The following is a 13216-nucleotide window of genomic DNA, read 5'->3' on the forward strand; positions in this document are numbered from 1 at the left end:
GTTCATGACAAGCCCTGCACGTTTTTTTTCAATAGTCTCATGGAATGTAGGTCCTACATTGAACACCACACATTGACTGCTACTGTAGGCTGAATGATAGAACAGCTATTTCCATGTTAAAATGTGTATGAGATGCATTTTCTCCATTGTTTTTGATGGTAGCCCACTCTGGTAGTCCGACATTATGATCAAATTGCCACAGTAGCCTACTTGGCCACTGTTAAAACTGTAACTTAAAGCGGGTACAGCCTCAGTGTTCACAGTAAACCTGTAACTTAAAGCAGGTACAGCCTCAGTGTTCACAGTAAAACTGTAACTTAAAGCGGGTACAGTCTCAGTGTTCACAGTAAAACTAACTTAAAGCAGGTACAGTCTCAGTGTTCACAGTAAAACTGTAACTTAAAGCGGGTACAGCCTCAGTGTTCACAGTAAAACTGTAACTTAAAGCGGGTACAGTCTCAGTGTTCACAGTAAAACTGTAACTTAAAGCGGGTACAGTCTCAGTGTTCACAGTGAAACTGTAACAGCCTCAGTGTTCACAGTGAAACTGTAACTGAAAGCGGGTACAGTCTCAGTGTTCACAGTAAAACTGTAACTTAAAGCGGGTACAGTCTCAGTGTTCACAGTAAAACTGTAACTTAAAGCGGGTACAGTCTCAGTGTTCACAGTAAAACTGTAACTTAAAGCAGGTACAGCCTCAGTGTTCACAGTGAAACTGTAACTTAAAGCGGGTACAGTCTCAGTGTTCACAGTGAAACTGTAACTTAAAGCAGGTACAGTCTCAGTGTTCACAGTGAAACTGTAACTGAAAGCGGGTACAACCTCAGTGTTCACAGCATACCGGAAGTCACACAGGATTTTCACAAGGTTCAAGTTCGTGTTAAGCAGATCTGAAATTTGCTCAGTCATGAAAAACATTTGAGGGAACATTGACCTGGACCGTAGAACAATGAGATAAGAGGTTACACTTGGTATTACACAGGACACAGAGGCTCTGTCCCACAAGGCATCATATTCCCTATACAGGACATAGGGTGCCTATTGGGATACAGTCAGAGTACACATGGAGGTTAGACCTCTACCATGAAAACAGACAGACAGCAGAGAGGTTAGACCTCTACCATTAAAACAGACAGACAGCAGAGGTTAGACCTCTACCATTAAAACAGACAGACAGAGAAGTTAGACCTCTACCATTAAAACAGACAGACAGACAGACAGACAGACAGACAGACAGACAGACAGACAGACAGACAGACAGACAGACAGGTTAGACCTCTACCATTAAAACAGACAGACAGCAGAGAGGTTAGACCTCTACCATTAAAACAGACAGACAGACAGACAGACAGACAGACAGACAGACAGACAGACAGACAGGTTAGACCTCTACCATTAAAACAGACAGAGAGAGAGAGAGAGAGAGAGAGAGAGAGAGAGAGAGAGAGAGAGGTTAGATCTCTACCATTAAAACAGACAGAGAGAGAGAGAGAGAGAGAGAGAGAGAGAGAGAGAGAGAGAGAGAGAGGTTAGATCTCTACCATTAAAACAGACAGAGAGAGAGAGAGAGAGAGAGAGAGAGAGAGAGAGAGAGGTTAGATCTCTACCATTAAAACAGACAGAGAGAGAGAGAGAGAGAGAGAGAGAGAGAGAGAGAGAGAGAGAGAGGTTAGATCTCTACCATTAAAACAGACAGAGAGAGAGAGAGAGAGAGAGAGAGAGAGAGAGAGAGAGGTTAGACCTCTACCATTAAAACAGACAGACACACAGCAGAGAGAGGAAATAAAAGAGATGAGAATGTGGATGAGTCATCAATGATTTATCACAGTGTAAATGGAGGAGGAGAGAAGGCCTTTTGAAGCTGGATGGAGGATAAATGCTGTGCCCACTGTCTGTCCCGTCCGTGCTGCTGTTATAGGCTCTACATTGCAAACAGACAGTCAGTCACACCATCCGTCCCTCAGTAATTCATGTTTTGCTTCTAAACGTGTGTGTGTGTGTGTGTGTGTGTGTGTGTGTGTGTGTGTGTGTCTGGGAGTGCTGGGATAAAGGCGAAAGATTAATTTAAGTTCCAATCGAATGGATAATAAAGCATCTATTCCATCCCAGTTGATAGGACATTCACTATCCTCACCTTCTGTCCTGCTCTGGTTACTGCTGTGGGGTTTTTGTCTGAGCCAAGGTGTTAGGAGAAATATAGAGACGCAAGTAAAGAATCTATGGCGTAGTCGGAGCTACTGTGTCTAGAGACGACCTCAGAATCTACGGCGTAGTCGGAGCTACTGTGTCTAGAGACGACCTCAGAATCTACGGCGTAGTAGGAGCTACTGTGTCTAGAGACAAGACAACCTCAGAATCTACGGCGTAGTAGGAGCTACTGTGTCTAGAGACGACCTCAGAATCTACGGCGTAGTCGGAGCTACTGTGTCTAGAGACAACCTCACAATCTACGGCGTAGTCGGAGCTACTGTGTCTAGAGACGACCTCAGAATCTACGGCGTAGTCGGAGCTACTGTGTCTAGAGACAAGACAACCTCAGAATCTACGGCGTAGTAGGAGCTACTGTGTCTAGAGACAAGACAACCTCAGAATCTACGGCGTAGTAGGAGCTACTGTGTCTAGAGACGACCTCAGAATCTACGGCGTAGTCGGAGCTACTGTGTCTAGAGACGACCTCAGAATCTACGGCGTAGTCGGAGCTACTGTGTCTAGAGACGACCTCAGAATCTACGGCGTAGTCGGAGCTACTGTGTCTAGAGACGACCTCAGAATCTACGGCGTAGTCGGAGCTACTGTGTCTAGAGACGACCTCAGAATCTACGGCGTAGTCGGAGCTACTGTGTCTAGAGACAAGACGACCTCAGAATCTACGGCGTAGTCGGAGCTACTGTGTCTAGAGACAAGACGACCTCAGAATCTACGGCGTAGTCGGAGCTACTGTGTCTAGAGACGACCTCAGAATCTACGGCGTAGTCGGAGCTACTGTGTCTAGAGACGACCTCAGAATCTAAGGCGTAGCCGGAGCTACTGTGTCTAGAGACAATCATGCTCCCTCAGCATCCTTCTCCAATCAATCCATCAAGCTCCAGAATAGACAAATCAAGAAAGATATTAGAAATACTGCTACTATAGAATTGAGGGTAGATATTTGAAGCATAATGTATCCATTTAACGTTAGGGAGCATGATTGTTCCTTGACAGGTCTTCTTGGCTTGGTATCCCTTGCATAAGAGGTCTCCTAACCTCAATGAGACTTCCATGTGAAATAAAGTTTGACAGAAGGTCAATTTCCTGAAGACAATGTGGGTGTTTGCTTCAGCTGTCTGAAAGCCTTTAGTGGAAAAACATCAATATTAACAAATGTTAAACAAACAAGAAGTAGGACAACCCTCACCTGCATTCCACAGACTCGCACCCCCAGAGTGGCGGAGGTGCTCTGTTCACACTTCTTCATCTGCCTGGCTGCTTTCTCCTCCGAGGCATCGTCCCCGTGCTGCCGCGTGCCCATCTTCAGATCCAGGATGCACGGGTAGCTGAAGTGATGGACCACGTTCTCCAGGAGCAGGAACTCTAGGAGGGGATCAGAGGTCAAGGAGAACCACGCTCTCTCTCTTGGGGAACAAGGAATTAGCTAAACAGTCAAAGTAATATTGCTGCTCCACTCATTCATTCAGGGAGGAGGTCAAAGAAAGGCATGCAGTCTCCTCGGTGAGTTGGACTCGCGTTATGAGGTAGTCCTGCCTGCTTCTTCAAATCACTGTCACCCTCGGTCCAACAGGGCATTTCCTCTTGTTCTGATGGTTTGTCTATTACATCGTATCTTCCTGGGTTCAGAGCTTACTGACGCAAACACTTTGTAGAAATAGTGTACGCATCTACAGACTATCTACACACAACTAAGTCAAGTATTGGCCAGTACTATTTAGCTGTACACAACAGGAGGCAAATATATCACACGTATACAGTATCTAATAGAGTGGAGAGGACATATGGGAGGGAGTGGAGTACAGCCAAATTACAGATCAACACCATCCTCTGGCTGGACTCCCCCTCTCCAGCCCCCTCCGGCTGGACTCCCCCCCTCCGGCTGGACTCCCCCCCCCTCCGGCTGGACTCCCCCCCCCCTCCGGCTGGACTCCCCCCCCCCTCCGGCTGGACTCCCCCCCTCCGGCTGGACTCCCCCCCCCTCCGGCTGGACTCCCCCCCCCTCCGGCTGGACTCCCCCCCTCCGGCTGGACTCCCCCTCTCCAGCCCCCTCCGGCTGGACTCCCCCCCCCCCTCCGGCTGGACTCCCCCCCCCTCCGGCTGGACTCCCCCTCTCTGGCTGAACTCCCCCTCTCCAGCCCCCTCTGGCTGGACTCCCCACCTGAGTGTCAAGTTGCTTGGAACTTTGAATATGTACTTTTAAGACCAATAACTAAGTCCGCAAGCTGTAGATGTGTAGAGGATGGTAATGCTACAGTAGATAACACCCAGCCATCGTAATGCTACAGTGGATAACACCCAGCCATCTTAATACTACAGTGGATAACACCCAGCCATCTTAATACTACAGTGGATAACACCCAGCCATCTCTATACCACAGTGGATAACACCCAGCCTTCTTAATACCACAGTGGATAACACCCAGCCATCTTAATACTACAGTGGATAACACCCAGCCATCTCTATACTACAGTGGATAACACCCAGCCATCTTAATACCACAGTGGATAACACCCAGCCATCTTAATAATACAGTGGATATCACCCAGCCATCTCAATACCACAGTGGACAACACCCAGCCATCTTAATACCACAGTGGATAACACCCAGCCATCTTAATACCACAGTGGATGACACCCAGCCATCTCTATACTACAGTGGATAACACCCAGCCATCTTAATGTTACAGTGGATAACACCCAGCCATCTCAATACCACAGTGGATAACACCCAGCCATCTTAATAATACAGTGGATATCACCCAGCCATCTCAATACCACAGTGGATAACACCCAGCCATCTTAATACTACAGTGGATATCACCCAGCCATCTTAATACTACAGTGGATATCACCCAGCCATCTCAATACCACAGTGGATAACACCCAGCCATCTTAATGCCACAATGGATAACACCCAGCCATCTCAATACCACAGTGGATAACACCCAGCCATCTCAATACCACAGTGGATAACACCCAGTCATCTTAATAATACAGTGGATATCACCCAGCCATCTCAATACCACAGTGGATAACACCCAGCCATCTTAATACTACAGTGGATAACACCCAGCCATCTTAATACTACAGTGGATAACACCCAGCCATCTCAATACCACAGTGGATATCACCCAGCCATCTTAATGCCACAGTGGATAACACCCAGCCATCTTAATGTTACAGTGGATAACACCCAGCCATCTCAATACCACAGTGGATATCACCCAGCCATCTTAATGCCACAGTGGATATCACCCAGCCATCTCTATACTACAGTGGATAACACCCAGCCATCTCAATACCACAGTGGATAACACCCAGCCATCTTAATACTACAGTGGATAACACCCAGCCGTCTTAATGTTACAGTGGATATCACCCAGCCATCTTAATGTTACAGTGGATAACACCCAGCCATCTTAATAACACAGTGGATAACACCCAGCCATCTTAATGCTACAGTGGATAACACCCAGCCATCTTAATACCACAGTGGATAACACCCAGCCATCTTAATGTTACAGTGGATAACACCCAGCCATCTCAATACCACAGTGGATATCACCCAGCCATCTTAATGCTACAGTGGATAACACCCAGCCATCTCAATACTACAGTGGATAACACCCAGCCATCTTAATGCTACAGTGGATAACACCCAGCCATCTCAATACCACAGTGGATAACACCCAGCCATCTTAATGTTACAGTGGATAACACCCAGCCATCTTAATGTTACAGTGGATAACACCCAGCCATCTTAATGCTACAGTGGATAACACCCAGCCATCTTAATACCACAGTGGATATCACCCAGCCATCTTAATGCTACAGTGGATAACACCCAGCCATCTCAATACTACAGTGGATAACACCCAGCCATCTTAATGCTACAGTGGATAACACCCAGCCATCTCAATACTACAGTGGATAACACCCAGCCATCTCTATACCACAGTGGATAACACCCAGCCATCTTAATACCACAGTGGATAACACCCAGCCATCTTAATACCACAGTGGATAACACCCAGCCATCTCTATACTACAGTGGATAACACCCAGCCATCTTAATACCACAGTGGATAACACCCAGCCATTGTAATGCTATACAGTCATTATAAAACCCTCCCAGCTGCTGTTTATCTTCTCTTATATCACAGCTGTGCAGCCAAACCTCTATAAAACTCCTTCTGATCTGCTAGTTCAATCCAATTTGTACTGGTCCAGAACCTTCCAGCATTCTCTGAACAACAGGCCTATGTTTAGTGGTAATTCTATAGGTCATTCTGGATTGGGACATACAGCTGGATCTACAAAACAGATGGTGTGGTGAGACCATTGACGTGTATAAACCCTAGATGACTGACAGGGGGCGCTGTTTAGAAGACACTGCGCAGCCATTTTTTTTTTTGGTATTGATTTTGGAAGCTATAGAAGTGCATTGTTTGTCTACATTCTATTTTTCCCAAGTATATTCTACTACAGACATTTTTAATGCATACCTTTAAGTTATATTATGTGAATTGAAGATTAAAAAAAAAATATATATATATAAAACGATCCCTTTGAGGATGTTAGCTTTGAACCCGAGTGCAGGAGTCAAGTCACAGTAAAATGTCTCTTTTCCTCTCACTGGGCAGAACGCTGAGCAGGAATGTGTGAGCACAGTGGAAATTCTAATCTGCCCTTGACGTCTGTAGTTTCTACTTTGCGTTGCAGCAGTACGTGTCAGACTGAGGGACAGTGTTTTCATTTAACATGGGGGACGGGTCCTCCAGGGTTTATGTCTACTAAGCATTTCAAACAAAGAAGAAAAAGGTTTTATTGCAACGAATCCGGTCCTCTTCTTTCTTTAAACAAAGTAAAAAATAAAAAAAAACAGAGTCTGTGTCAGAAATGGCACCCTATTTCATAGTGCACTACTTTTGACCAGGACCCTATAGGGAATAGGGTGCACTACTTTTGACCAGGGCCCATAGGGAAAATGGGTGCCATTTAGGATAGAGTAGAGAGATACACAGTCAGGGACACAGTGAACTTCATCTAAACGCCTCAACCACCCACACCTAGGTCCACCGGAGACAGAGACTAAGGCTGTGTCCAAAATAGCACCCTATTCCCTACAGTGCACTATTTTTGACCAGACACATAAGTGGAGGACATCCCATTCCATTCCCAACACTGAGAATGTGCAGTACAACATTTCTTCTAATAATATTTGGTTCCTGTGGTCTGTCTTGATACGGTCAGGAGAGAACCTGGCACTACTTTGACAGTAAAAGAGAGAACCTGGCACTACTTTGACAGTAAAGGGGAGAACCTGGCACTACTTTGACAGTAAAGGAGAGAACCTGGCACTACTTTGACAGTAAAGGAGAGAACCTGGCACTACTTTGACAGTAAAGGAGAGAACCTGGCACTACTTTGACAGTAAAGGAGAGAACCTGGCACTACTTTGACAGTAAAGGGGAGAACCTGGCACTACTTTGACAATAGTGTCCACGTTAACGTTAGGTTATAACTAGCAATGCAAATGAATTTCTGATGTGAATAATATTACTACACAGATCATACACGTAACATTAGCTAGCGAGCCAGCAAGCTAACGTTCACTAGCTAGCAAACAGTGCACTTCAACTTGCAATGAAAATGTTCTACCTGAAAATGTAACTCTTAACCGTATACACGGATGAACGCTTCACTGCAGACTGGAACCATTAAACTCCATCTTGTTTGGCCAGTGTTGTTTCAAGTCACTTTCTGCGTGTGCAGAAAGTAGCCCATCACTTTTTCCCAACTGATCTTTGTCGATAGCGCCTGCTAAATTAAGGGCATCAATGTTGCCGAGACAAGTAGCAAAACTTTTGTAGTTCTCGATGGCTAACGTTGTATCTTTCAAAAAAACGGCGCGGTTAGAAAGGTCAACACATACTGAGCAGCTCACGTTACAGACAGAAAACATGCTACATGGCAGACCAATCAGAACTCATCTCCCAGCATGTCCAGCCCATCCATTATCTCGGCCAATCATGGCTAGCGGGGAAGGTTGCTGACTTTTTCCGTGGCTAAACCAACTAGGCTCGTAATTTAACAATTGTATTAGTATTTACAGATGGAATACAAGTTTGTTATTAAGGAACATGAAAGTTCACATGTTCAAGAAAGCATTTCTGCCAAAAAGCACATTTTGATGATAAATATGATAAATAAATGCCTCTCCAGGGAAGTAGTGATGTGCGACATACGCCCTGGTTCCGGGTTCCATTTGGGACTGGAACGTTGCCTCTTTTCCCACAGGCTATTCTGACAGGTCAGAGCACGAGAGCATTCCGGGATCTCTGTTGTTAATGTTAATACAGCAGTGTTGCGACACTAACCTTGACCAATGTCTTTCTGTGGGGGGTAAAAGAAGACAGTGTTTATGTTGATCCGGTCACCGTGTGAATAGAGATCTGAAATAACTAATCAATGAGGAAAACAGTAGGTCTGTCCCAGACACCTCATCATGGATAGTGTTTAACTTAACCTGATCAACTCCCGTGTTAGTAGCATCCCCTCTGTTAATTTACCTTTTAGCCTTTTCTATCTATCTGGTTGTGTACATGGAAGACTAACGTTTTCCCTCATTGGTTAACTCAGTCAGTCAGTCCCAGACTCCTCATCATGAAGTTCGATGGTGATCATAGATTGATAGTGTATCGTGTTTTTGACATTCACCCATTAGGACTTTCCTAGTATGTGATTTTGCTGAGCTTCCAGCAGTACTCCTGACTCTGTCTTATCGTGTTGGTAAAAAACGACCTGAGAAAAGGGATACTGTAGAGCTTCCTGTCCTTGGACTCTGATCTCATGCGGCTGAGCTGCTGTCTGTGGCAGCGGAGGCTCCAGGGGTTGTGGCTGATCTTCTCTGAGCCCAGGCCGCTGTTATTATCCAGCATCTGGAAGGGGACATCACTGTAGATCTGTAACTCTAGACGAGGACTCTTCAGTTCCTGGAGACTGGAGGGAGAGGACACAGGGACAACAGGGTTAACAAACAGGTTAACTAAGAGGTTAACTGGCAGGTTAACTAAGAGGTTAACTAGCAGGTTAACTAAGAGGTTAACTAGCAGGTTAACTAAGAGGTTAACTAGCAGGTTAACTAGAGCACCACAACATGTCACTGTGGATCTGGAACTTCGGACGAGGACTCTGCAGGAGACTGGACGGAGAGGACAAGCAAAGACTATCTAATATATTGACAAGATAGTCGAGTCACTGCTCTAACAATGGAAATACATGTCCTAAAAGATGAAAGGCAGGCGGGAAGAGGCGAGATTAGGAAGGACCATTCTAGCCAATAAGAGTGCAGATATGCGTGTGAAGACTACTGCAATGCTCTACTTTCCGGCTACCCGGATAAAGTACTAAATAAACTTCAGTTAGTGCTAAATACGGCTGCTAGAATCCTGACTAGAACCAAAACATTTGATCATAATACTCCAGTGCTAGCCTCCCTACACTGGCTTCCTGTTAAGGCAAGGGCTGATTTCAAGGTTTCACTGCTAACCTACAAAGCATTACATGGGCTTGCTCCTACCTATATTTCCGATTTGGTCCTGCCGTACATACCTACACTTACGCTACGGTCACAAGACGCAGGCCTCCTAATTGTCCCAAGAATTTCTAAGCAAACAGCTGGAGGCAGGGCTTTCTCCTATAGAGTTCCATTGTTATGGAGTGGTCTGCCTACCCATGTGAGAGACGCAGACTCGGTATCAACCTTTAAGTCTTTATTGAAGACTCATCTCTTCAGTAGGTCCTATGATTAAGTGTAGTCTGGCCCAGGAGTGTGAAGGTGAACGGAAAGGCACTGGAGCAACGAACCGCCCTTGAAGTCTCTGCCTGGCCGGTTCCCCTCTCTCCACTGGGATTCTCTGCCTCTAACCCTATTACAGGGGCTGAGTCACTGGCTCACTGGTGCTCTTCCATGCCGTCCCTAGGAGGGGTGCGTCACTTGAGTGGGTTGAGTCACTGACGTGGTCTTCCTGTCTGGGTTGGCGCCCCCCCTTGGGTTGTGCCGTGGCTGAGATTTTTGTGGGCTATACTCGGCCTTGTCTCAGGATGGTAAGTTGGTGTTTGAAGATATCCCTCTAGTGGTGTGGGGGCTGTGCTTTGGCAAAGTGGGTGGGGTTATATCCTGCCTGTTTGGCCCTGTCCGGGGGTATCATCGGATGGGGCCATAGTGTCTCCTGACCCCTCCTGTCTCAGCCTCCAGTATTTATGCTGCAGTAGTTTATGTGTCGGGGGGCTAGGGTCAGTCTGTTATATCTGGAGTATTTCTCCTGTCTTATCCGGAGTCCTGTGTGAATTTAAGTATGCTCTCTCCAATTCTCTCTTTCTCTCTCTCGGAGGACCTGAGCCCTAGGACCATGCCTCAGGACTATCTGGCCTGATGACTCCTTGCTGTCCCCAGTCCACCTGGCCGTGCTGCTGCTCCAGTTTCAACTGTTCTGCCAACTGTTCTATGGAACCCTGACCTGTTCACCGGACATGCTACCTGTCCCAGACCTGCTGTTTTCAACTCTCTAGAGACAGCAGGAGCGGTAGAGATACTCTCAATGATCGGCTATGAAAAGCCAACTGACATTTACTCCTGAGGTGCTGACCTGTTGCACCCTCGACATCTACTGTGATTATTATTATTATTTCACCATGCTGGTCATTTATGAACATTTGAACATATTGGCCATGTTCTGTTATAATCTGTTATAATCTGGCACAGCCAGAAGATGACTGGCCACCCCTCATAGCCTGGTTCCTCTCTAGGTTTCTTCCTAGGTTTTGGCCTTTCTAGGGAGTTTTTCCTAGCCACCGTGCTTCTACACCTGCATTACTTGCTGTTTGGGGTTTTAGGCTGGGTTTCTGTACAGCACTTTGAGATATGAGCTGATCTAAGAAGGGCTATATAAATACATTTGATTCGATTTGATTTGAACAAAAGGCAGAACTAAGACGGTTTTCTCAAAGTTGCCGGAATGCCACGTGCATCCACTTATATCAGTACATTTGTAACAGCCTAAACATTACGACACTTCTGTTCGATCAAATAAGCCTCAGGTAATTCGACACTTTCTCATAGACCTCCATACAAAACAATCCCCACTTGGTCTGCTTATGTCACGTGGACTGATTCTCGGCAGAGTAAATCCTCTCTGGGACAACACAAAGGACACAACGGAAGGTCAACTAATACAAAACAGTTTCATTTTAAATCCTTCTGGGTTTACTCAGAAACCCTTGTTTTAAAGGTCAACTAACTAACCAAGGGCACCAAAACAAACACAGCCAGGGCACCACAGGTCAACTAACTAACCAAGGGCACCAAAACAGACACAGCCAGGGCACCACAGGTCAACTAACTAACCAAGGGCACCAAAACAGACACAGCCAGGGCACCACAGGTCAACTAGCCTACGAAGGGCACCAAAACAAAAACAGCCAGGGCACCACAGGTCAACTAGCCGATAAAACTCTTAGGCGGCCCGCTCAAGGATTTAAATGGCAGAAAAACACCATTGTGTGGTTTTTTTTTTTTTACGCTGATCTTTTTTTGGTACATAATGTCTACATAATCATTTCCTATGACTGAAAACAGCCTCTGGCGATCCCTAACCTCCATTTTATATCTCATTAACCTCTATGGGCTAGGTGGGACGCTTGCGTCCCTTAAAAATCCTATTACTTCAATTTCTCAAACATATGACTATTTTACAGCTATTTAAAGACAAGACTCTCGTTAATCTAACCACACTGTCCGATTTCAAAAAGGCTTTACAACGAAAGCAAAACATTAGATTATGTCAGCAGAGTACCAAGCCAGAAATAATCAGACACCCATTTTTCAAGCCAGCATATAATGTCACCAAAACCCAGAAGACAGCTAAATGCAGCACTCACCTTTGATGATCTTCATCAGATGACAACCCTAGGACATTATGTTATACAATACATGCATGTTTTGTTCAATCAAGTTCATATTTATATCAAAAACCAGCTTTTTACATTAGCATGTGACGTTCAGAACTAGCATACTAGCATTCAGCAAACTTCCGGGGAATTCGCTAACATTTTACTAAATTACTCACGATAAACGTTCACAAAAAGCATAACAATTATTTTAAGAATTATAGATACAGACCTCCTCTATGCACTCGATATGTCCGATTTTAAAATAGCTTTTTGGTGAAAGCACATTTTGCAATATTCTAAGTACATAGCCCAGGCATCACGGGCTCGCTATTTAGACACCCGGCAAGTTTAGCACTCACCATAATCATATTTACTATTATAAAAGTTTGATTACCTTTTGTTGTCTTCGTCAGAATGCACACCCAGGACTGCTACTTCAATAACAAATGTTGGTTTGGTCCAAAATAATCCATCGTTATATCCGAATAGCGGCGTTTTGTTCGTGCGTTCCAGACACTATCCGAAATAGTAAAGAAGTGTCGCGCGCATGGCGCAATTCGTGACAATAAAATTCTAAATATTCCATTACCGTACTTCGAAGCATGTCAACCGCTGTTTAAAATCAATTTTTACGACATTTTTCTCGTAGAAAAGCGATAATATTCCGACAGGGAATCTCCTTTTCGGCAAACAGAGGAAAAAATCCCAAAGGCGGGGGCGGTCGGGTCACGCGCATAAGCCCAGTGTCCCTTGATCGGCCACTTGAGAAAGGCGATAATGTGTTTCAGCCTGGGGCTGGAATGACAACATTCTGTTTTTTCCCGGGCTCTGAGCGCCTATGGACGACGTGGGAAGTGTCACGTTAGAGCAGAGATCCTTAGTAAATGATAGAGATGGAAAAGAAGTTCAAGAAATGCTCAGACAGGCCACTTCCTGTAAAGGAATCTCTCAGGTTTTGACCTGCCATTTGAGTTCTGTTATACTCACAGACACCATTCAAACAGTTTTAGAAAATGTAGGGTGTTTTCTATCCATATGTAATAAGTATATGCA

General features: G+C 45.3%; 1 protein-coding gene across 2 annotated transcripts in view; it reads right to left on the bottom strand.

Moving 5' to 3' along the window:
- Window positions 1–13216, bottom strand: part of LOC106566225 (inositol hexakisphosphate kinase 1) — a 99599-nt gene that overhangs the window by 6271 nt on the left and 80112 nt on the right. For both annotated transcript variants that reach the window (XM_082959521.1, XM_082959522.1), the window contains exons 4-5: window positions 9030–9211; window positions 3395–3570 (exon numbers count right to left, since the gene is read on the bottom strand). In XM_082959521.1, the coding sequence (XP_082815647.1) occupies window positions 3395–3570; window positions 9030–9211 (358 nt within the window). The remainder of the gene's footprint in view (window positions 1–3394; window positions 3571–9029; window positions 9212–13216) is intronic.

The sequence above is a fragment of the Salmo salar genome, chromosome 12 (genome assembly GCF_965601325.2).
Source record: "Salmo salar chromosome 12, fSalSal1, whole genome shotgun sequence".
NCBI lineage: Eukaryota > Metazoa > Chordata > Actinopteri > Salmoniformes > Salmonidae > Salmo > Salmo salar.